Genomic DNA, 26,355 nt, shown 5'->3' on the forward strand with positions numbered 1-26,355 from the left:
TATTGTTCTTGACACGAACCTTTAGGCTTGTTTTGCGCACCGACCATTCAGATTTGAGGTTGCCTGGCTTAGGGACGACCGTTGTGGCTTGGTCATTGACAGTGCTCGGAGTGATGAACACACTGGATTAGACTTCATTAAATTGTGTAAAAAGCAAGCAACCACTAGGGAAGCCCTCAAAAAGTGGAATAAGAAAGTGTTTGGTATGTGCCAGGACAGAATAAACTCCCTTATGCAACGCATCAAGGACATTTAGAGATAGCCCACTACAAGCCAAGCTGGGGATTTAGAAGCTGCCCTTCAAGCCGAGCTAATGGAATGGCTACTTCGAAGCGAAGCTCTATGGCGCCAGAATCTAAGGAGCTTTGGCTAAAATTAGGGGACAAAAATTCCAAATTCTTCCATCTTTCCACGATTATCAGAAGAAAAAGGAATTGTATAGATGCTAGACATGATGGAAAGGGCTCATGGATTACTAAGGGTAACTCAAGTAGGAAGACATTCCTCGATCATTTCAAGAATCTGTTTCAGCAGAATGAAGCAGATTTTCCTCCTCACTTTGAACATCTCATCCTTCCGTGCATCACAGAGGATGAAAATGTTAAGCTATGTAGAATTCCCTCTCATGATGAGATAAAATCCACGCTTTTCAGTATGCAAGACCTCAAAGCCCCAGGTCTAGACGGTTTCCCGCCATATTCCATAAGAAATTCTAGAATACCATCGGCAACACCGTCATAAATGCAGTCACATCCTTTTTCATCAAAGGGACCTTGCCTAGGGGGGTAAATAGCTCACTCATTGTCCTTATTCCCAAAATATCTAACCCCACTACTGTAAATCATTTCAGGCCTATAAGCCTCTGCAACATAGTTTACAAAATCATATCCAAGCTCTTGGTGACAAAGCTCATACCTCATCTTGAAAAAATTATTTCTCCAACACAATCCGCATTCATCCCCAACAAATGGATTGCCGAGAATCAAGTAATTGTTCTTCAAATCTTGAAAAACTAGTCCAGGTCTAATGGCTATTAAGCTTGATCTCCAAAAGGCATACGATAGGGTCAATTGGGACTTTCTTCACTCTGTTCTCCTCCACCTCGGCTTCAATGAAATTTTCGCAAACTGGATTCTCAACTGCATGTCTTCAGTATCCTTTGAAGTCCTTGTAAACGGGGTAAATCCGAGAGCTTCAAACCGAGTAGAGGGCTTAGGCAAGGGGGCCCGCTCTCCTTTTACCTTTTTATTTTGGGGCAAGAAATACTGTCTAGGATGTTGGACAAAGAACTGAGACAAAGAAACATTTGTGGAATTAGAACAAGCAGAAGTGGTCCCATAATCACACATGTGATGTATGCAGATGATATAATTTTGTTCTCCAAAGCTTCTAAAAAAGATGCAACCACAATCAACCCCATCGTAAACAAGTACTGTAGCTGGTCCGGTCAGCAAGTAAATAGGGAGAAGTCGGGCATTCTTTTCTCAAAGCACACTCAAAGTAACACTCGCAAATCTTTGAAGAGTATTCTCCAGATAAAGTCCCTTAAAAAAGATACAATAGACTTAGGTGTGCCTCTCCTCTTGTCCAGAGCACCTTCAAAGGATTTCTCCTACCTACAATCCAAGTTTAAATCAAAACTCACGGGTTGGAGGACCAAGTGCCTTTTGTGGGCTGGAAGAAGAACTCTCATATGCTCAGTTGCCTAATCCATTCCAAATTACAGCATGTCTACCTTCAACATTCCGAAAAAAGTGTGCGAGAATCTTGACTCCCTTTCCAGGAGATTCTGGTGGAACCCGAAGAAATCAGAGGGTAAGTTTCTAGCTTGGAGATCGTGGGATAAGCTATGCTACCCAAAGAGTCAAGGTGGACTCAAATTCAAAAAGGCAAAGGACATCAATAATGCTCTTCTTGACAAGCTTGCTTGGATGATTTCCTCCAAAAGGGACAACCTTGACATGAACATTCTGAGGTCTAAATACAGAGTTTCGGAGGACTGGTTGCAGTCTAAGCCACCTAAGAGAGCCTCACCCATCTGGAAAGCTATTGAGTTGGCAAAGAAAATCATTGTCAAAGGAGCATGCTATACTATTGGCACCTGGACATCCATTAATGTCTGGACGAACCCTTGGGTTCCCTGGATAGAAGGTTTCATCCCAACCCCAAAAGAAGAGGTGTATTCCCAACATCCTATTCTTGTTAGCCATCTGATTGACCCCAATCTTCACTGCTGGAAGCATAACTTAGTAAAAGAGCTATTTAACCCTCCTTCGGCACAAGCTATCCTATCCATCCCCATTCCATCTAGACCTCTTCCTGACAAATTCATATGGACACCGGACCCAAAAGGCAACTTCTCAGTGAAATCTACCTACCACACATCCCGCTCCCACCTACCCTCCTTACCCCATGGTGGAATTTGCTGAAATTAGCTCTGGAAGTTGAACCTGCCCGAGAGACTAAAAATGCTCCTATGGAGGATTGGAGTCAACTCTATTCCCACTAAGGAAAATCTCCACACCCGACTCCATGTTAGTTATACCAATTGCCTTTTTTGCAAGGCTAGCATTGAATCCTTAAGCCACCTCTTCTTTAACTGCCCTGCCTCCAGATCGCTTTGGTTTGCTATTTGTTGGGGCCTCAGAACAGAGAACTTAACTATTTCCCAACCGGAGGACATTATTAATTTCGTCTTGAATCCTCCAAATTTCCCTAGTGAAACTATTGACTATGGCCAAATCTCCCTACAGATGGCGTTTACAATTGAAGAAATTTGGAGGGCAAGAAATCGCTCCCTCCATCAGAATTGTGTTTGGGATGTTTCCTCTTCTATTAGGCTAGTCCATACTAGATGTCATGAATTCTCCACAATCATTACCCCCCCTGCAGCTCACAGTCTTCCTCTACCTGTCAGCGTATGGTCCCCTCCATCCGCTGACTGCATCAAGATCAACATAGATGTTGCCATCTCTGATACGAATGATGCTATTGCTGTGGTGGCTCGTGATCACTGTGGAGTGCCAATCAAAATCTGGGCTAGGTTGATTAAGGAGACAACCCCATTCCAAGCTGAAACAACAGCTCTGCTTTGGGCTGTTCAACTTGCTAAAATGGAGAATTGGAGCCGGGATATCTTCGAAGGAGATACTAAGATTTGTTTTGATGCCATCAATGCTCCTAACCAACCTTTTTCTTGGTGCATTCGGACCCAGCTGCTTAATATCATTGCTGCTGCAGAGTTTTTCTTTTCTTGTTCGTTTGTTTGATTAGTAGGACTGGTAATGGTGTTGCACACCAAGTAGCTAGATTTTTTTTACTTTCCCGCTTAGGTTTTGTGTTTTTGTTGGATAATCTGCCCCTGCCTTGCTGGCACTTTGTAAGGCAAATTACCCCCCTTGTTCCGTTTTTTTCTAGTAATGCATTGCAGATTATCACCAAAAAAAAAATCACAGGCCTTGAAAAGTATCAAAGATATTACACCTACTTATTCATCATACAAATACAAATTATCTTATTAGTTCTTATGGGAAACGGAAAATTAATATATGGTTTCTTATTGGGGAAAAGAACCACATTATGGTTTCTTTATTAAGGCGCTGTTTAGTAACAATGTTTAAACAACGAAAATTGTTGTTTAAACACTACAACCCGTATTTTCACACATTTTTTTATCCACGTGTATTTTCACAAAACTTAAACAATGTTAAGAATCTATTACCAAACAGGGCCTTATTTAGATGTTTAGCCTCCTAGTCTTGCAACAAGAATGAAAGGCAGTATCTCTCTGAAGAACAATGCCAGCAGGTCAAACTCAGAAATTACGTACTTTATCCTTTATAAATAGCTTCCTTCAGTTACACATGAGATGCAGTAATAACACTGTCCATGGTTAATAATAAGTCAAGGAAGAGTACTTCACCATTCCACCAATGCAGAAAATCAAACAATTACCAACTCCAACTTCCATAATACTTCACCAATACAATGAAAGGTACAGCCATAAGCAAAAGAAGGGCTAAGACCCAAACTAAAACAGGATACAAAAGCAGAGATAGTCATGGCCAGGCTATTCTAGAAAAGATTTCGAAGCTCTTTTCTCACTATCTTAGATTCCAGCTGGAACGGCTTGTCAATTTGTTAGCAAAGAACTGGCACATACTGCCAAGACAATGAAGGCCCTTCAACAATGCAACCTCTTTCCAGTGATTGACTTTATTTTTCAATGGTTGCTTGCAGAACAGCTCGCTACTAGTCTAATTTAAGATCTTCAAATCTCTCTTTACCAGTATGTAAAGAGATATTTGAAGATCTATAGAAAATACCAGTGTAAGTGAAGACCCTATTAAAAAGGATGATGTCTAAATTTGCAGGTGTTTTAGGGGAGCTTTTTTTTTTTTTGGGAATCAAAGCAATAAAAGTGAAATTGAATTCCTGTAAGAGAAAACCAGGAGTGAAGAAATGAGAGAGTGACAGAGAGTAAAGAGCTATCTGTGGTGCGTGGCATTCTCTGATAAAGGATGGCAGAAAAAAGCCATTTGGCCCCGGTGATTTGAGAGGATTCATTTGAAAGAGGACCAGCAAACTCAGCATCAAAGCAGTTCCTCTGCAACTGATTAAGCAGTGGATGATTGTTGTAAAATATTATTAACTGTGTATCTGAAAACTACAGGACACACATCACTGCTCGCTCTTTAACAACTCTCCTTTTCTAGGAAGCAAAGTCATTCTCGCACAGTTTCCACCTTCATACATAGTTACACAGTTTCCACCATCATATATAGTTACATGGAACATTTCCAGTGTAGCTTTGCAACTTTTGATCATAATCTGCAAATCTAGCCATAATTATTTTCTTTGATAAGTAACATCTAACCATAATAAAATAATACAAAATGTCTAAATAATCCCACTATGATTTTTTTTTTTATTATTATAAGAAATAACCCCACCATGCTAAAAACCCATTCCAAAAGCTTACAGAGGACAACTTCTTAATATTTCACTCCATGAAAATGACAATAACCAGTTAATGCCAACTTATACTTCAGAGTCACTGGTGACTGCTACGAGGATCTGGATACATGGTCTGCAATTGAAATTCAAATGATCAATTGTTGCCCCACAACATCTACATAATGCAGCAGTCAAAAGGCCTGAAAAAACATTAAACAGTTAGCCATCCCTAATATAAAGATAGGGGGGAGGAGACAGGTTCTCTCCTTCCAATTATTTCTCTTGTAAATTGATTAAGTAATAATATATGCATCACTTATAAATTGAAAATTATCTTGCTACTAATGCTCATATGGATTATAGTATTAATTTTTCGTACTCCTTAACGTTGAGCAATTACTTTAGATAGCAATCATCTGATGGATCTGAGATGAGAAAAGTTTTGTAGCATAATCCTAACAACTAATAAGTGAGCAATCATTTATGGTAAGCTACACATGTAAATGTTGAGTCTTGAACCGAAAACCTCACTCTTGAACTTACTCTAACAAGGGGAGTAATGCCATTTGAGCTAGAGCTCATTAACAAGTTCTTTTTTATGATTTCTACCCTACTATTTTTTTGGTCAAGCTTTTATAATATCACAACACACACGCACACGCACGCGGGCGCGCGCGCGTGCACACACACACATATATATATCTCATTTGCAAACTATATTAATTAAAAAATAAAGAAAAATGGCGTATTTAATGCTAGATCCATAAACAACCCTCTTTATATGTCTTCAAGAAAATTTTTGTGAATCTTCTATTTCTCTAAGTTAAGGCGTAGAATTCATTCTCTGGGGCTGTTTTAGTTTTCCTAATACTCAAAATAACACAGGACTTCAGAAGCTAATGAAAATGTCAAGTAACCAATGCGAAAACCTTATTTATATGCAAAAACAATCTCAATTAATGATTAATTTAGCTGATTGAATGCCTATATACTTAGAGACAAGGCAAGACTCTTACAGCTTGAGATAGCTGACCTATACGGCGAAGACCTCATTGCCATGATAAACACCAGTTCAAGTGACAATAAAATCTTTAAAAGTAAATATACATATAAATTGAATAACACCCCTCGGCAGGTTTCCCTTTTTATTTGGACAGCGGTGTGGGAGAAGATACTCACTGGTGACAATTTGAGGTAAGGTTATTAACTTATTATATTGTGGACTGGTATTGCATGTGCCGATGTTATGAGGAAATGGTGGATCATTTATCGATTCACTGTGATGGGGCTTATCAGTTGGGAAGCTTTGTTTTTAGATATTTTGGTGTTAGTGCTAGATCTGTTGATTGGGTGGATGAATTGGTTGGGAAACACTTGTTTGACATTTGGAATTTGATTCCTTTGTGTCTGGTGTGGTGCATTTGGAGGAAGCGCAACATTTGCACATTCAAGGATGTGGAGAGCTCAGGTGATCAGCTCCTTGCATTGTTTGTAGGCACTTCATATGATTGATCTCAGAATTGGGGACTCACTTCTAGTGACTTTCTCCCTATTTTTAGAGATTCATTTTTTTTTTGTACATAGTTTTTGGAACTTGTTTTACTTTTCTGGCTGCTGTGTTTCTGTTTGCATGAAGTAGTCTTTACAAAACAAAAACATGCATTTAAACTATCAATAATGGAAACATCAATAATATAATTCTATAGTATTACAGACAATAATACAACACCACTATATATACAGCCCTGCACAACAGAAGACTACAAGAAGCCATATATGCACATGGTCGAAGCACATAAGCCCATAAAACTAGTCTATTTCCATTTATCTATCAACAAGTTAATACCTTCCAGGGTATGGTTTTATCAAGCTTGTTACAGAGGAATCAATATTTATATGTGAAAAATATGCAGTAAAGGGGATGACCCTTCCACTTCAACTTGAACAACTCAACAAACCTGAGCAAACCCAAACCTGCTTTTAGACCTCAAAGCCCAAACGAAGACTGCGCACAACTGACAGCCCTTAGAGTGAGGGTTGGGTCACCCTTCAACCTGACCCAAACTGCCCAAGCAGAAGCCCCACTTTGTTCAACACCAAAACCTCCTAGTTAGATAGTCCTAGCCATAGGACCTAGTCTATTCTTTTGCCTCAGCGTTGGACATAGTTTTATTGCAGGCAAGTCAAAGAAAGCAGATGCAACCGCTGCTTTTTTTATTGTTAATTTACACACTGACTCAGTGGGTTTTGAACCCATAACCCCATCATCCATCCTATTATTGTGGAATGAGAAAGTGTCATTTGAGCTACAGCTCATTGGCCAAGTACAACCAATGGTTGCAGAGAGAACTTGACCAAACATATTCAGTTGTCGATCTTAACCAGTGGCCAGTGCACTACTTGTTCATTATCAGATATGATTTTTCACATGAACCACAAGCAAAAAGGAATACAGAAAAGTGAAGCTTACATGTATTCAGCACCTCAGAGTGTAGCCATGATGTAACTGACAAAGTTCTGAACCTTAAGATCACCACTGTGTCTCCCCATTTGTTATCTATCATACCGATCCTATATAAAGGGAAATATATCTGTCCTGTCGTAGTAATATCAAGGACTGTACTTCTGCATTCTCTTTCAATAAAGAGATCTGATTATATCTTGATTAACAGAATTTCTGCCTCCGCTAGCAATGTATTTTCTTCTCTATTGTGCAGGTGACAATTCCTGTGAAAATTTATTTCAATTACTCCAACAACTCATGTAAACAATATTCCAATCACTTGTTATTGAACCCCATCTGCTTAAGCCACAAAAGTTCAAAGACCCAAAATGTGGACATTCAAATGCATCAGTTTTGCAGTTTTCCATAAATTTCACGCATCAACAAGTTGGAGTCATTAACAACGCGCCTGCTTTCATAAACAATATAACTGCATAATTCATGTCTTGGTGCTGGCCTGTGTGTTCGTAATTGATACAGGGGATCCGTGATCACAGATTTACTACACAACTCCCTGGCTGGCTGGACATGATTCCACCAAAAATCAGAGAGTGCTATTTTTAACACATGCCAGTACCCTATATCTCTGTATAATCGGAATAGACTACTCCCTTTAGGAGTCCAAACATAGAAATCCATCCAATCCCTGTCCATTATTTCCATTAAACCCTGAGCTTGTGGAATGCAGTAAAGGGGGACTCGTGACCAGGGGACAGCTTTGCTCATATCTCCATTGAAAAATGGACACTTTATCTCCAGCACTCCTCGTGAAGGCAGCCCATAAACTAGCCTCTCAACTACGCCATCTGGTGAACCTGCTAGCCAATCATCTTTTGGGTCCCTCTCACCATAAACCTGAAATTCAGGAAACAAAACAGTGTTTCCCGTTATAAGCTTGTATCTTTCAAGTGCTTCCTCTTCTTTAATATTGCTCCAACAGGTAGCCAGGTTGCCTGAAAATGGCTCGATTGCCCCAATTTTCTCTAACCATAGTTGGGCTCTTCGTTGAGGCCAAAAACCAATAGCCCCAGCAAAAGTGCTCGCCGTCAATTTATGTTTCCTGTGTTCTTGCCAATTTTTGAACCAGTGCTGAAGACCACTTGATCGAAGAATAGAATTGGTTTCACCAGTTGCAAATTTTTGAGGGCGACCAGATTGACTCAAAATTTTTCCATAGAAATGATTAGGAATTTGTACACTGTAGTTCCTACAATTGCTAGTATATCTAAAGAGCACACCAATGCTGTGGCTACTCTTGTGCTTGTGATATGACAGCAGGACAAGAGGGAAGCAAGAAGCAAGTTCTTCACTGCCCAAGAAAAAAAAAATGTCAGTGGAAGAAAATAGAATAGAGTGGATACATTTTTTAAACAAGGGGCAATGATCTAGATGGTAAAATGTTTGCAGCTCATGAACATGTAGAATTGAACTGGGTATTTACTTATATAATATGCTGGTCAACATAACACCAACACCATGACAAAAGCTCAACTCAGAGATCATTGAGCAATAACTACACTGCAAATGATCCCTTTCCCCCTCAGAGATAATGTATATATATTCAGTCAATAACTATATACCTCTAAATCAACGGGTATTAAAGAAAAATGTTCTAGAAATATGAAAATACTAACTTTTGCAGTTACTATGATTCATCAGTCATCACACTATAATAATAACAATAAACCATGGATACATGACCCACTAGCCAGAGCCGTGAATCATGTAATCCAGGGGAATTCCTAGTGGGGATCGTCTTTCATTTCATTATACATGATTTCTGTACTTCATTCTGAAAATTATAACTTTTGCTGTTATCATCACAAAATTTACGAAAATGGGGGGAAAAAATCAAGTTGTTTTATTAAAAAAACACAATCAGCAGTAGCAACTAACAATAACAAGTGGTTATAACAGAACACCAGTAAAACTTTGCCCCTAGTTACAGCAATAACTCTTGATTTCTCTAACCTGTTGGTTTCAATAAGTGCTGTTTGTAACCAAAAAAAGAAAAAAGAAAGCAAATATTTCTAGCTAGCTTGAAGAGTGGAAGAATAGGAACACGGAGATAGAGGGTAGTGACTAACCGAGCAAGATTGTGAGGAGTCCGAAGCATAGGAACTCCGATTAAGCCCCTTTTAATTTAGTTTAATGCACTCTTTTATTCACCATCGTCTCTCTCTCTCTCCCTCTCTCACAAACCCTACTTGGCTTGTACAGCAACCTGTGTGTTTTGACAGCCACATGTATTGCGAAATATGTGAGGGTTTAGAGAGGGTTTTACTGTCCAATTCAAAGCCCGGATTTTTTTTTTTTTTTTTTTGATAGGACAAAGCCCGGAATTAAGTTTTAGGCTTTAGCTACAACCCCGTTATAAACTTCTTTTTTTTTTTTTTTTTTTTTTGAGAAGATATAAACTTTAACTCGTGTATATCCGTATTATCTTCATATTTTGTTCATACTTACAAAATTTTAAAGTGATCAAAGATTAATAATTATGTCATCAATCAATTATTTAAATTCAAGTTTTTGTAGTCTAAAATAATATATAAAAAATAAGTTTATGGAGCGAATGGTAAATAATATCCAATTGATATGAAAATTAGCATGAATGTTAAGAATATATAGAGCATCCAATCAATGGTGAGATTTTTAAAATATGAATTTTATAACAAGTTATTGGATAGTATAATACTACTTAGAGTTACACTAGGTGTAATTTGAGCATAACCTCTATATATATATATATATATATATATATATATATATATATATATATATATATATATATATGAATACATTGTTCCTTAAGTTCTCCTTTTAAAATTTAGTCATGTGGCTACTTAACTAAAACATACACTTCTATCTCATAAGAAAAAATCTGCATGGCTGAATCTCAAGAAGAGAACCTAAGAAACAGCACACAAGTACTATACCTAAATCTTGTTCTATATATATACTCCTTTAAGAACTTTTTTGGACAAAATTTAGTCACAAAATTAGTTGTAGCATAAGACTACAACCTTACTCAATATCATTAACATTACTACATATTTCGAAAATCTAACCGTTGGATGGAATGTTCTTTATGCTCTTAATATACATGTCAAATTTTGTGCCAATTGAATATTATTTACTATATGATCTATAAGATTATATTTCATGCATAATTTTAAACTAAAAAAATTTGCAATTTAAACAATTTATTGATGACATAGATATTAATCTTTAATTTTCTAGAAATTTTGTAAGTATAGAGTATATAAAAAGAAAATGTAATCAAATAGTATATTTGTCAAAATTCACCTTCAATAAAAAAAAAATATTAAGTAAGGTTGTAGCCTTAAACTATGTCCAATTTTGCAACTAAATTTGGTCTAACTTAAAAAAAAAAAAAAAAAAAAAAAAATTGAAATAAACCCCATTATAAAATTGGACAAGTGTCCCGCCATGGTCACATGATAACTATCAAAGTTTAAACCAAAAAAAAATTATTTTCTTTTAATTAGATGATAAAAAACACTCATCATAAAATGAACACTAAATAAGTTTGCTTTTAGCTTAAAAATTATGTTTTTACCTCAATATAAGTTTATAATCTCATGCTCTAACATGAAATTGGATCAAAGGTTAGAAATCAATAATTGGGACGCGTAATAGTTTTATTACTCAAAAATTAAAATGCAATCATGTTTGTCCATATTAATAAGAATATATTTAGAACTGTAAATAAATTAAGTTGATTTTGAAAAGCTTGAACTTTATCGAGGAAAATGTTTGTTTATGTTCGACTTAGGGATGTACATGTGTCGAATAGGGTCAGGTTTGTGACCAACCCGCAACTGTCCCGATGACATTGAGTTTTCAACACAAAGACCAGTAGTCGATTGTGAAAATTTATGAGTCGAGTCAGATCGAACTTAGTTGGATAACGGTTAGGTCAATTGAAGTTGATAAATATGCTAGCAAATGTTTTTCTCAACAACGATCTGCATTTTTATTTTTTGTCAGATCTTCGCTGGATTTAAGCAAAAACCATCGAATCGTAGTTAGATTTGAACATAAACAAAGAAATCTAGCCAGAAACATGAGATCTTAATCAGATCTAACTGAAAACCACATTTTTGTCACTGGATTGTAACTGGATTTAACTGAAATTTGACCACAAACTACCAGATCTTCACTAAATCTCATCGAAAACCACCTTTTATTTGCTGAATCTGAATGGATCTTGGTAGATCCGACCTTCTTTCAAGGTTTGGTCAATTAGATTAGGTTGCTCGAGTTTTAAGAGAAGGAGACCTGCCACTTGACCCACTAGTGTTAGTTGTTGAAGTTTGAGACCCACTGCCGATTGGCTCTCTACTTAGATCAAACGATTTTAATTTGGGTGGCTTTGGGTCGAATGGTTTTGTTGGATCTCAATTGGGGATGGATAGCCCTGATGTTCATTTATTTAGCAAACAAGCTAGACTCAAACCCACGTTTAAGCTGAAACCACTAAACTTTTCTAAATAACGCTCTGTTTGTTTCAGCATCAACGTTTTCTAGAAAATAGTTCATTTTTCAAAGAGCATTTTTTAGAAAACTATATCATTTTTCAGTGTCTGGTAACGACCTTGAAAATGAGTTTGAGAATGTTTTCTAGTATTTGGTATGCAAATTTTTATTTTTATTTTTTTATATCTCTTGTGTAATTTAAAACATGCGTATTATATAAACTAACTAATGTAATCAATATTATAAAAAAAAACCAAGAATGTATTTGGTTTTCATACTAAAATTTTGACAATAGATACAATAAAAATTAGCTGTCAAATTTTCATGATCTCTACCACTCATTTTGCTCATATATATGGACAGGAACGTCCACACACACACACACACATACATACATACATACATACATACATATATATATATATATATATCAACCTTTTGTCTATATACATAAAATTGATAGGGGAATACATCTTTAATAAGTACAAAATAACAATAATTTTTCATTGTCTACACTCTTTTTGCTGGTACACTAATTGTCTACTATGGCCAACCAGAAGTCTTTAATATTACTCAAAATTATATATTTATATAATGTATTTACATAATATCATCACTACATAGTATCTGTATAATGTATCTATTAACAAAAAAGATTGTCCTATGTAAAAGCAATTTAGAGCCATATATGCACTATGTTTAAAATTTTCATTTTTTACTTCATTCATTCATTCATTCTTTCTTTTTTTATATTTTTATTTTTTTAGTACTTTTATGTGCAAAAAAAACTTATACATGGAATCCATCAAACCAAAAGTTTCTTAGAGAAAAAAAATAAAATAAAGTTTGAAATTCAAAGTAAAGAATTGAGATTTTGGTAGAGATGAATGAATAATTACCGCTCCAAATATGTTCTCTTTTGCAAGTTAGTAGAGAGGAATGAAATAATTACTGAGTAACGAGGGAAAAAATCTACTCAAAGAACTGTGTTATAAAGGGAAAGAGAAATATGGAGAGAGAGTGAGGGAGAGAGATCTATGGAAGAAGAGAGACCAGAGTGAGTGACAGTGAGGGTGCGAGTAAAGAAAAAGAAAAGGAAAAAGAGAAAGAGTGAGAGTGAGAGAGTGTACTGTGAGAGAGAGATTGTTTTCCAAAAAATTTTTTTGGAAAACAAGCCTTATTTTTATTAGGATTTTCCATTGACTAAAGATAATTTTTCGTTGACCAGTTTTTTTTTGTGCTACCAAACACTGAAAAATGTGGAAAACTATCTTTACAGAAAGTTTTCCAGCAAAACAAACAGAGCGTACAAATGACTTATTGGATAACTCATTTGATAAAGAATAAAAACATATAAGAAATTTACAATCTTAAAAATTAATTTTATAATCTATTATCAATTATGGTTGACACTCTATTTCAATTTGAGATATACATTAAAATTTGATTCTTACTTATTTATACATGGTCTCTTTTATGAATATCATATCATTGTTAAGCAACACACACTCTAGGAAATATCATAATTTATTTTAAAAAACCGTTTATTTTGGACATAAATTGTTAAAAAATAAGTCTAAGCATTCATAATTTATACTAATTTGATACTTTGACTTCACTATTTTTACACTTGTGAACGTTTCTCACATATGTCTACAATTTTAAATCTATATTTTTAACTCTACTGTAACCATATTATCTTGCCATGTACTTTGTTATTTGATATCTAAAAATCTTTACTCATTACAGAATACTCAACCATTTATCTTTAAATTAATTTGCATATGTAAATGTATCAATTGTTTCCTTAAGGCTCACAATAAACAATTAAACTACTATTACCTTAATTTTACTTTTTTTTTTATAAAAAAAAAAAAAAGGTTTTAAAAAAGTGATTCGGGTTCCGATTGGGTCGTGGGTCGGGTCAGGTTGACCTGCAAAAAACTCGAAAAACTCGGGTTGAGTCACGGGTCAACCCGTTTTTGCTTCGGGTAAAAAAAATCGGGTTCGGGTCGAGTATTTTTCGGGTCGGATTGGGTCGGTTCAAAAAATTTTGACCCGTTTTGCTATGTCTAATTCTGTTGGGGAACCTGGGCTGTTGAGGTTAATAACACCAAAATAGTAAATAAGTACTTTACCATTTCTGCATTTCAACCATTTCTTTTGATGTACTAGTTACCAACTAGTACAAATATAAGAGGGAAATACTTAGGTGCCATAGAAACATTTATAGTTTAAATTTATTAAATACAGCCATAGACTTTATTTACAAATAACACCATCATAGTCGTAGTCTCGGTCCTCGGATACCTAACCATTCAAAGCCTTGGACATAACTTGGCCTTGAGTGGATTCTTCATCATCACAATGAACTCCTGCTGCTCTGACAAATCAACCTCATCACCCTCCACAGCTTTCCAATCAAAATTCCAAACCAAATTGGCCACAAAATACTCCAAATGCAGTATTGCCACACCAGAAGCAGGACAAATCCTCCTCCCTGCACCAAATGGCATCATCTTAATCTCTCTGCTTCCTGTTATATCAAACGCTTCTCCTCCAACATTCAAGAATCTCTCGGGCTTAAACGCCATGGGATCCTCCCAAACCTTCGGGTCCCGCCCCATTTCTGCCACATTGAAATGCGAAGTACCATTCTTTGGTACTAAATAGCCATCCAAAACCACATCCTTAGTCACTGCATGTGGTATCACAAAATGGGCAGGTGGGTGTCTCCTTAAACCCTCCAAAACCACTGCCTTCAAATAAGGCATCTTGTTCAAATCTTCCTCCTTTACCTCTTCCTCTCCATCACCAACAACCCCTTTCATCTCCATTAAAAGCCTCTCTTGGATTTGTGGGTATTTTACCATATTCGCCATAATCCACTCTAATGCTATTGACGTAGAATCCGTACCCGCGACGAGAAATTCTGAACACAAACTAACCATTTCCTCCTCGGAAAGCTTCCTCTTCTCCTCTGGTAGCTCCAAATCCAACAATGTATCCACATATGACACAACAAACTCATCTTCATTTTCTTTGATTTCTTTCATTTTACTCTGTCTTTCTTGCCTCACTTTCTGCCTTGCTTTAATAAAAGGAATTAACAGATCATCTTGGTTTCTCCGAAGTTGAAACAACTCTTCCCAACGCTTACGAAATAAAACCCTTCCAATACGAGGGAAAGAATTGAGTATAGCAAACCGACCAGAGCTCAAAATCAAGCGACGGCCACCCTCTTCGATTTTCTTAATCTGGGTTTCACCGAGTTGGTCTCCGAAACACATAAGTACCAACAAACAAAACATGGAGTATTTGAAATGGTCTTTAACAACGGATTCAGTGTTGGAACGAAGGCGATTGAGGAGAATATCCAAGACCCACTTGCGTGCGTGAGAGTAAGATTTCATGTGCGAAGGGTGGAGAATCTTTGAAGTGAGATTGCGACGAAAGAGTCGCCATGTGGGACCATAAGAGGAAGTGTTGATGCTGTGTTTATTACTAGATAAGATCAAGTCTGTAGGTAGAGTAGCTGGTCGGTCAGCGAAAACAGCACTGTTTTGAATAAGAGCTTTGTGTGCGAGAGAATGGTTGGCAATGATGATATCTGGGACGAAGCCTATGAAAATGGTGATGATGGGTCCGTACATGGCATGGAATTTGCGGAGGGTCAGGGTGAGTTCCAATTCTAAGGGTTTGCGGTGCAATAGGAAATAGCTGAGTATTTGGATGTGTGAGGGTCCTGGAGGTAGCTTATTTTGATTTTCAGAGACTTTGTTGAAAAGGAGGGATTTGAGGAGTGCTGTGATACAGAGTGCAATGACGATGATGAACCACACTTCCATGTTTGATTGAATAGGAGCTAAGAAAGGCCAACCTTAGTCCCATATATATAGGTGGAAGAGGACAAAAAATAAGCAAAAAAATGGGGAATTCTTACTTGCTCAGCAATTCGAAAGCAATGCTCCCTCCTTTCAAAGAGGAGAGAGCATTACTCTTGCCACTTAAGTTTTTCTTAAGAAAAATTTATGTGATGTTTTTTAGTAAAGTCAAGTACATAAAAGTTCTTTTTTAATAAAAACTTAAGTGTTCTACGGGCAATGCTCTTTTATCTTACATGAGAGTTAAGTTTTTCTTAAGAAAACTTTGTGCTTGATTTTGCTACAAAATCATGGAGCCCACCTTTGAGCACTTAAGAAAGCTTGATGTGTTTGACTTTGCTACAAAATAAGTGGGAAAATACTTGGGTGCTCGGGAGCAATGGTCCAGGTGGGCCCCACATGTAGTTGCGGGGGCATTTAAGAATTTCCCAAGGAAAATATCAATTTTGTTATAAAAAGTTTACAAGCGGCTTAAGTTGAGATTGAACAAAACTTTCACAAGATCAAACTAAGAGGCTGAGTCCAGTAAGAAAATTTCAACCAGTTGGAATAGACACTTTTTAAAATTTTCTTATATATTTTTTTTATTGAATGTGAAGTTTAAAAATATAATCATTGGATTGTATGTTTTTAATATATCCTTTATACTAGCAAAATTTCAAGAAAATCAAAGATCCATAGCAATGTTATCAATCAATTGTTTAAATTTCAAATTTTTGTGGTGTAAATTTATGTATAAAATATAAGTTTATTCATCAAATATTAACTAACATCTAATTTGGCCAAAATTTAACATGCATGTTAAAAACATGAAATCTAACTATTAAATTTTCAAAAGTTACATCCAATCAAAAAATATATAAAGAGTTTGGTCCGTGGAGAAATCTTTACCTTTACAATATAACTTTCTTTTTACCATCCTGTGCTAACTTGTAGAACGTGTATACCATAACTATAGAAGGCTGATTATTTTTTTATTTATTTTAAATAGAACTAATATAATAATTATGTTACTTTAAACTTTACATCTAGGGCTGTCCACAGGTCATGGAAAGTACGCATGAGAGCTTTTTTGCAGTCTCTAAATAAGAAGATGTGGCAAGCTATAGAGATTGGCTGGACCAAGCCAAAGGAAGCGCTGGCCGATTGGGATGAGGCTAAGATCAAGGCGGCAAACTTCAACAGCAGGGCATTGAATGCATTGTTCAGTGCAATCACGAATGAGAAGTTTAAGAAGATATCCTCACTGAAACTGCAAAGGAAGCATGAACCATCCTCTAGACAACTTATAAGGGAACAAAGACTGTCAAGGATTCGAAGCTACAGAGGCTCACTACAAGTTTTGAAGAGATAAAGATCGAGGAGGATGAGTCATTTGATGAATTCTATACCAAACTCAAAGACATAGTGAACTCTGCCTTTAATCTTGGAGAAACTATCCCAGAACCCAAGATTGTGAGAAAGGTGCTCAAATCTCTACCCGAAAGATTCCATGCCAAGATCACTGCGATTGAGGAATCAAAGATTACTGATAAAATTCCTTTGATAGAGCTAGTTGGAAATCTACTGACCTATGAGTTGGGTTTGTCTAGAATTGGAAAGTCTAGCAAGAGCAAGAGTATGGCACTGAAGGCCAAGGGCAATGAGACGGAAGAGTCTTCAGATGATGAAGATTCTAAGATGAAGTCTTACATCACCAGGCAATTCAAGAAGTTTATGAAGAATGCCAATGGAAAAGGCTTCAACAAGGACCGTAGGTAATCCAGTTCTTCTCAGTTCAAGGGCCAAGACAAAGGGAAGAAGGATGCTAGGGATGGTAGTCAGTACACTGTTCCTACAGGACCTAAGTGCTTTGGGTGTCAAAGCTTCGGACACATGAAATAGGAGTGCCCAACATATCTCAAGAAAATTGGGAAAAGCAAGGCACTTGTTGTTACGCTAAGCGACACCGAGCCTGAAGATGATTCCGACAATGAGGATGACTGAATCTTGAATGCCTTCACTGCCACAGTTAATCCTACTGAGGGGATTATTGAAGATGTGGATGAAGAAGAGGAATTGGTGGAATCCAAGTTTGAGAAGATGGATGATCAAGGTGACATTCACACAACCTATGCTAAGTTATACAAGGTCTTAGAAAAGCACGAAAAGCTGTATAGGTTGACCACCAAGAAGCTTAGTAATGTGGAGCTTGAACGTGAAGAGCTTTCCACAAAGTTTGATGAAGCAAATCAAACTATTGGAGCACTGAGGTTTGAAAATAACTTCTTAGCTGAGAAGACTAAGAAGCTTGAGGTAGAACTATTCAAAGTCAGAGCTCAGTTGGAAAGGACTTCAAGTGCTAAGCTCGATGATGCTCAGTTTTTAGAAATCTGCTTTAGATCGAACAGGTTTAGGGTATGATTTTTTTTCCTCAAATATTAATTCTTCTAGTACTACTGTTTTGGTTCCTCCTAGCAATAATGTTGAAATTGAGAACACTAATGTTAAAACTAATGTTTTGTTCCACGACACTGCCTCGACAGCTTTATCTATCAATGCCTGTGTTCTGGACACTTATCTCGACACCTGTCTCGATACCTCTCGATACCTCTATCTGTTGAGATTTACTGAGGTTCTATATATATATTTTTCAGTGCGATCTGATCTTCATTCTCTAGATCTCTCTCGATCTATCCGCACCTGTTCATCTCTCAATCATTCTCTTCTTTCTCAAAACCTTCAACCCACGTGATTTTCGGCCTTTCTTGCTTCAAATCACTTGGTATGATCTCTTTTTCTCTCATTCTTCATGATCTTTTCATGCATTCACCTCTAGGTTTTGAGTTTTTGAAAAAATATTTTTGGGGTTTTTCAAAATTGTTGAGTTTTTGTGAAATTTTTAGGATGGGCTTTTGCTTAACTGAGTTTCAAATCTCATACATTACATTCCATGAGCATTATAACTGTATTATCATGCATTTAGATGTGTGTAGTTTGATTGTGTGCTGGTAGGATTGGATTAGGCTAAGCCCATGATGTCTTTTATATTGCATGTTACATGTTCATGCATTTCTCATGCATACGTTCTCTCCTTTCAATATACTTGTTATATTTGAAATGTGTTGGGACTTTTATGAGTGTTTCTTTCTCCCCCCCCCCCCTCTCTCTCTCTCTCTAGTTTGCGTTAGTGCGTTAATGGCACTGAAACATAAGTCTGCTCCGTCTCAGAACCCTCTTCGTTCTAGGGCCTCTTCGTCCTTTGATCCTACTCCTTATGTTCAGTTCCGTGATGAGAAAGCCCAAAAGGACTTCTCGAAGAACTTTTTTAAACGAGGTGTTCATTCGGAACACCAAGTTATTTTGTCGGATTTCGCTGACCTTCCCAATGTCATTCACAGTCGGGAATGGGAGTCACTATGTAATGTCCCGGTCACTTGTTCTTCCGTGCTTATCCAAAAGTTCTACTCCAACATGCATGGAACTGTTTCTTCAGCACCTCTCTTTCATACTCGCATTCGAGGTACGCGCATAGTAGTCACACCGGAGTTGGTATCCAATGTGCTTTATGTTCCGAGGGTTGCGCATCCTGACTACCCCGGTTGTGAGCATCTATAGACTGTGTCCAAAGACGAGATGATTTCTACTTTCTGTGAGCGCCCAGCTAATTGGGGTGAGCATCAGTTTACATCATGTCGACCTTTTGCTAAAGGTCCTAAATTCTTGAACATGGTGATAACTTTTGTGTTGTATCCTCTCTCTCACTACAACTCTATTACAGAGTCTCGTTCTCATTTTCAGTTATCCCTTCTTGAGGATCTTTCTATAGATTTTCCTTCACACTTCATTATTTCTATCATAGATGTGTATAGGGATACGGCGACCCGTGATAAGCTCATCTTTCCTTCTACTATCACGCTGATTTTATGCCATTTTTCTATTCCTTTTCCCTCATCCGACCACTTCCCCGTTATGTGTGCCATTGACTACGCTACCGTTAAACGGAGCGAGGCACAGTTTCTTTCGAGGCAGTCTGGTTCAGTAGCTCCTCCCACTCCTTCAGCTCCTTCTACCTCCACTCCTTCTTCTTCAGTGGGAGGTGTGACTTTGGATGCGATCATGGAGCAGCTCAAGGCATGGATGCTCGCCTTGATACACTTTCTATTGAGTTGTATCAGGTGAACACCCGTGTTGGCCGTATTGCTAGACGGCAGGCTCGCCTTGGTGGTTTTGTAGAGTCTTTCTCTCCTCCTCCCGAGGCATCCGAGACACCTGATGATGGTTCCGGCGATGATGATGTCCAAATTGCTCTGGTGAAACATCAGCACCAGCCTCAATGAACATGACACCTTCACCTGTACATTCTACCACAAGCTTCCCACCAGGCCCTTCCTTAAGCCTACCTGCAAAAGGGTAGTAGAATGCAAGCGTTTGTGACAATGCCTCTCTGTTGATCTTCACTGGATCTCTCCCTTGCATTGAGAGATTGTGTCTATAGAATTGTATATGCATTGCCATAATACCCTCTTGGTAATGGAGGGTTCAATATGGCTTGCATATTATTCATAAATATCAATCGCACTTGATCTTCTAGGTTTGGTGAAAGTGCTATGGTACGGCATCGCCACAAGAATGCAGTTAGTACCTCAAATGTGGAAAATTTACCCTAGTAGTGAGGAATGTTTTACGAATAGTAGATACTTAGGTTGATCCAAAGAAGAAAGAGCAACAAGCTAGTTCATGAAGAGAGTTGATGATCAAGCTCTGAGGCTTAACAAATTCATCACATTCATGATGTGTGCATGTCACCTGTGGTGGGTTCTTAGCGTTGAGAAATTCCCTTTGCCACACAAGTGGGATTGAAGGTGCACATACTCCTCGTGCCATCTCACCCATGGCATTCATGTCATGAATTGAACTATGCTGGGAGCATCACTCATGAGATGGTTGAGGCGTAGGGCAAAGATAAATCCGTCACACCAATTAGAAAAGCATGTGTGTTTTTACAACTATTAGGAACATTTCTTGTGTGTGTGTGTGTCTATATATATATATATATATATATATATATATTTATATTGTGATAATTACAATAGTTGCTAAACCTGCAGTTCGAACTTTTTTCTGCGAGATCCTAAGCATTTTGTGCATATAGAGGTGCCAATTTAACTAATAATAATACTTTGGATGTCTTAGACTTGTTATTGTAGTTTCACATATATGACTAACCCGATTAAATAACAAGGTGGAATGCATATGCTAATGATATTATAACTCTTAAGAGTAGCGCTAAAGATACAATTTTTTTTATAAATTGTTGATGTGGTGAGTGACTATTAGTAAATGAAAAAGTGATGTTAATGGTGGATTTAGATTGAAACCAATAAAAAGTTGGTCACATCAACATTTTGAAAAAATGTTGTAAAATAGTTTGTGACCATAACATTACTCAACTCTTAAATAATATATCCGACGTTAAAAAAATTGTAATAAATCTCTCAACATTGGACAAGTCACTATTATAAAAAAAAAAAAAAAAAAAAAAAAAAAAAAGAAGGTATAATGGTAGTAAAAAACAGCTCCAAACCTCTAGTTTTTGCTTTATGATATAGAGACTCTATTTAAATGAAAGAGAAGTCTTTGGACACCACAAAAAAAGTTTTTCTATATTTAAAAAAATTTAAGTAAAATATATTTTATGGGGAGGGGAGAGAATTATTTTAAATATGGGTTGCATCATGCATGTAACAAACATCTCCTAGTTATTTTAAATATGGGTTGCCCCGCTTTCTCTTGCTAATGATGTTGAAGTTTATCCCCCCACAAAAAACAAAAAAAAAAAAGTCTACCAGTTACTAGCATGAATCACACAATGTGGTTGATATTGTATGATGCCGGTTTGGACCGTTCCAAATACTAATTAATACTGGAATATACCAAATAATGTAATGGGGTGTAGGGACAGTTCGATCGGAAATTAACAATCGAATCAATCAGACTAATAAAAAACACAAAAAAAAAAAATCCTCAAAGTCATCGAACCATCCAATAGAACCTTCTCCCTTGTGTAAGATGAGTATGATATATATATATATATATATATATATATATATATATATATATATATATATATATCTTAATGATATAAAAAAATTTAAAAAAATGCCAATTCTATAGTGCACGTTAATGTCATTGGTCCTCATTCTAGATGTGCGCTCCTATAAACTGTTGTAAAACTATGTTTTGAACTTAAAATGAGTATTTGTAAAAAAAATTACCAAAAATTGTAGTTACAAAATAAAATTTTGGGTTTTAAAAACACTATTTTAATCTCTTAAAATGCCAAACCAAACATACTCTTTGTCAACTTATCATTTTTATTTCTTTTTCTTTGTTTTGTGTGCCTAAGATGTTTTGTCACTTTTGCAACTATTGAACCTTAATTCATGTATTAGTCAAAAAAAAAAACTTAATACATGTTTACCAATAATATGTACTACCGCTTTGCTTTTATATCTTTTTGGCATATTTGGTGAGATATGAGTTTATAATTTTAAAGACTCTTATACATGTTTAAATATTAAACATATAAATAAATAAATAATTATATGAACATAACTATAAGTGCACAATTTGTACCTGGTCCAATCCCTAGATGGACTCAGGCCCAAAGAGTCTTATATAATAAAATTTGTAGAGTATGGATTTGAAACCTAGGCTAGGGATATTGGAGAGTTAATAAACAGGCTAGAATGCTGCGATCTATGCAAATAATAGATAAATATGACAAAAAACTCTCCTCGGACGTAAGCCGAGGACCACTTGTATTGCATTTCTTTCTTTAAGCAAAAGATTATAATTTTAGTTTCAAAAAAGGTCCCCCCCTCTTCATACCTCTCTCGTCTTCTTATATCCCTCTTCTTCTTTCCTTTTTCTTCCATGTGTAGCACAGATTTTCTAAATAGATACTTGTCCCATCAACCACCTTCTTGAAGTCTTCAAATAATAGCTGGAAGGTTGAATATTACTGTTCAGAGGTCATTCCTCCATTAATGCGGTCAATGAAGTAGGTGCAGGGCTTTTAATGCGGTGGTAGCAGCTTTTTTCTCTTCTGATATTTCTCACACGTTCTTCCTTCTAACCACTGCGTAGATCACGTCTTTACCCAATAGATCTTCCAAAATCCTGTCTCTAAATCCCTTGGTACATCCCATGACCTTTACTGGGCCCGTCCGAGGAGGTACCCTTCCTCGAACGACTTCTTCACCTCTCGTAATATGAACTGACCTGTGGGCCTCAAAGATTCTACTTGGATAGACTTACACCAACAAACCAGGCCGAAGGCCCAAATACGCATTTTATTTATTTCACCCCCACAATAACGATAATAATATCAATAATAAATAAATAACTAGTCGTTAACCCGTACTATGTACGAAGACTTATCTATTTGTGATGTAGACTAAAATAATTTTATAAAATCTTAAATTGATTAAGAAACTACACCATTGCATGATTTGCTCTTGTATGACTTCAATTTGTGTTACAATTTGATAGATAATCCATTGCTTGATGAACATGCAACAACTTACAAAATTTTTGTCAGACAATTCTAGATATTGAAAAAAAAAACGTAAAAATTCAGATATTAAAACTTTTGAAAGATCTAAGATATTAAAGAATCAAATGATTCACTACTTTAAAATTAATGAAACAAAACAAAATATATATGACTAAATAATAGAGAAATATAAGAAAAAGATTAGGTTTCATTCAAAAGAATATCCATGGCTATAACTATTAAAAGGAATCAAAATATTCAAAGCCTACAAATTATAGATAATATATATATATATATATATATATATATATATATATATATATATATATATATATATATTTGTGTGTATGTGTATGTGACTACACAATAGAGAAATATAAGAGAAAGATTTGTTACCATCAAAATAATAACTCAGATGTTAAAACTCTTGAAAGGCCAAAAAATATTGAAGAATCATTTCTCAAAAAAAAAAATTTATTTTTTATAAATTTTTGAAACAAAACAAAATATATATGATTACACAATAGAGAAATACAAAAGAAAAATTGATTACCTTCAAAAGAATAATACACAGTATAGTCATTGAAATCTACTAAATATGTTCAAATATTGCAAAAACTAACACAAATTCAGATGTTAAAACTTTGAAAATACCAAAAAAAAAGATATATAATTAAATAATAAGTTATTAAAACAATTCAAAAAATATATGACTATTCAAAAGAGAAATATAAGAAAAAGAAAAAAGTGCACAAACCCCATAAAGTAATAAGTTTTAAATTTTAACAGGTTTAAACTTTAAACGATGAAAAAAATCATAAACCGTCACTTAGGGTTTGGTGATTCATGTACAAAAATCACTTTTAAAAAAATACATGAAAAACAATAAAATAATTTTTTTTTTTTAACAAAGTAGAGGGGAAGAAAATAACAGAAGAATAGCTCATACCTAATATTGAGGTTTGCACTGCTTTTATAGTATTCATGATTATTAACATTTGGGTTTGAGTTTAAATTGGATTTGTTAGAGAGATAGGGTTTCACTCTTTGTTAAATTTGGAGATAAATTATCAACATTTTAGTTTGAATTTATGTTGGACTTGTTAGAGAGATAGAGTTTCACTCCTTATTTAAGTGTTTCACTTAATATAGGTTGCAAGTCTACCATGCCATGATCTCTCTTCTTGCACAGTTTTTCAAGAGTTCGTAGTAGGGTTAGACTTATGTACTTTTGTTACTTATGGGACAATTGTGTTAGATTTATCTCATAATTGTTGTTTATGGTTTTTTCATGGATTGCCAATGGGAGAGATTGTTAGGGTCATATTTTTTGTAATTGGCTAATCTTTTGACAGAATGCATTTTATTTGTAATTGAGGAGATCTAAGATGGTTTTAGTACTTCAAGAAACATGTTGTTTAAGTCAAGTATTAAATACATGAAGATTGATCTAAGAAACAAGTGAATAAAAGTTGTTCATTAAGTCTCGACAGATAGCTCAACAGATGCCTGCTATCGAGACTTAATGTGAAGATCGATAAATAGCTCAATAGTAGCTCGATCTATCGAGAACTACGGTTTTCAGTTTTCAAGATTTGAATTTCAGCCCAGGCTTTTGGATTTGTTTAGGATTTCTTTTCTTACAACTTTAAACATATATAAGGTTTATTTTAAAAAACCGTTACACACGGATATAAAGATCAAGAGATTTATTTTCCCTGTGAGAAGTTACTACGTTTGTACGCTATAGAGTTTTGTAATCAAGTGCTTCTAGATCTTTATTAGTGATGAAGTGAAGAACTTTGCAGCTAATAGCATCTGTTTAGGTTGCTAAAGTTAGTTATGTATTGAGATCTGTGCAAAGGGTTAATCACAAATTAAAGGTTTGTGCATCAAGGGAAAGAAGACTACTACAAGATCAAGTTCAATTGGGTATTGAAGCGAAGATTCAACCAAAGGTTATATTTCGAGATAGGCCAAGGTAGTTGGTAAGATTCCGTATACTTGTAATCGCTTGATTGTTGATTAATGGATTCTTAAGAGTAGTGACCTTAAAATCACCTAGTGGAGATTTTGCCTTGCGAGGTTTTTCCTATTTGTTAACAAATCATCGTGTTAAATTTATTTCCCGCTGCATTTAGTATTTTTGGTGGTTTTTTAGTGCCTCCATGATTTGCATGCAATTGAATCTAATTAATTAACTTAGGTAATTGAATTAATTAACCGAGGTCAAGCTATCTTATCCCAACACACTCATTTCTTGTTTTTTTTTAGATCTTTTTTAATTCTTAGTAGCTTAATATATATATATATATATATATATTGTATAAATAATTTTCTCTAGATAAATCTAAATAATGAATAAAAAATTAGAATATTACTCGCATATGAACAAGAAATTCTTTAAAAAATACAATTTTTGTTACACCTAATAAATTAAAAGAATAGAGTTAATTAAAAAGGATTACTTAATTAAAGTTAAATATATTAAATGTCTCAATTTAAATATCACTTTAACCCCAAAATCCCTTCCTTCAATTCGTCAACTTCTTTGCTGTTTCTTTATTCGTTTTCTCAGCCGGCCTAAACCTTGGTTATGGCTATCTGTCCTCTAATTTTTTTATTACTTCGTTTTTATTTATTTTTTGGGCAAATTGTAGGGGGCTTCTTAATTGGTGTGCATATTGTGGGGGGTAAAAAGATCCTGATGGGAATGTGGGCCTTTTGGGCCGTGCTAAGGAAGGCCGACCTGCTCATGGGTTTGGAATCTGTTAGTACTACGGGTCGGCCCATATGCCGAGGATCCGAGGATCCAGCCGAGGGTGAACTTCCCCTCGGACGGACATCGGAGAACCTGGGACTTCATGGTAAAGGTTAGGGAATGACACGGTCAAGACCAATGGTTAAAAGGGGTGAACCCCTGAACGTCTTGGAAGCACCGATGTTAGAGAAATACCAAAGATAAAGGCTGC

The 26,355-nt window shown here is 35.8% G+C and overlaps 4 protein-coding genes across 7 annotated transcripts; 2 read left to right on the forward strand and 2 right to left on the reverse strand.

The window, feature by feature from the left end:
* Positions 1-1,727: 1,727 nt before the first annotated feature.
* On the forward strand, positions 1,728-2,429 carry LOC142620307 (putative mitochondrial protein AtMg00310). Its single transcript, XM_075793698.1, has one exon. It carries the CDS (start codon positions 1,728-1,730, stop codon positions 2,427-2,429), a length of 702 nt encoding a protein of 233 aa, XP_075649813.1.
* A 324-nt stretch (positions 2,430-2,753) lies between these two features.
* On the forward strand, positions 2,754-3,269 carry LOC142620308 (uncharacterized). The gene has a single exon (XM_075793700.1). It carries the CDS (start codon positions 2,754-2,756, stop codon positions 3,267-3,269), a length of 516 nt encoding a protein of 171 aa, XP_075649815.1.
* A 542-nt stretch (positions 3,270-3,811) lies between these two features.
* On the reverse strand, positions 3,812-9,803 carry LOC142618795 (uncharacterized). 4 transcript variants are annotated; one of them, XR_012841355.1, is made up of 4 exons: positions 9,547-9,757; positions 7,427-8,768; positions 4,045-5,156; positions 3,812-3,882 (listed from the first exon to the last, which is right to left on the reverse strand). XR_012841355.1 is itself a non-coding variant. In XM_075791817.1 (2 exons), exons 1-2 carry the CDS (start codon positions 9,573-9,575, stop codon positions 7,808-7,810), a joined length of 990 nt encoding a protein of 329 aa, XP_075647932.1. In that variant the 5' UTR covers positions 9,576-9,757; the 3' UTR covers positions 6,755-7,807. The 4 variants fall into 4 exon arrangements, 1 of the variants encoding a protein (XP_075647932.1); XR_012841356.1 differs by having other exon boundaries at positions 3,812-5,089; positions 9,547-9,803; XR_012841354.1 differs by having other exon boundaries at positions 3,812-5,156.
* A 4,423-nt stretch (positions 9,804-14,226) lies between these two features.
* Positions 14,227-15,807, reverse strand: LOC142621310 (cytochrome P450 89A2-like). Its single transcript, XM_075794629.1, has one exon. It carries the CDS (start codon positions 15,805-15,807, stop codon positions 14,278-14,280), a length of 1,530 nt encoding a protein of 509 aa, XP_075650744.1. The 3' UTR covers positions 14,227-14,277.
* Between the last annotated feature and the right edge of the window lie 10,548 nt (positions 15,808-26,355).

The sequence above is a fragment of the Castanea sativa genome, chromosome 12 (genome assembly GCF_040712315.1).
Source record: "Castanea sativa cultivar Marrone di Chiusa Pesio chromosome 12, ASM4071231v1".
NCBI lineage: Eukaryota > Viridiplantae > Streptophyta > Magnoliopsida > Fagales > Fagaceae > Castanea > Castanea sativa.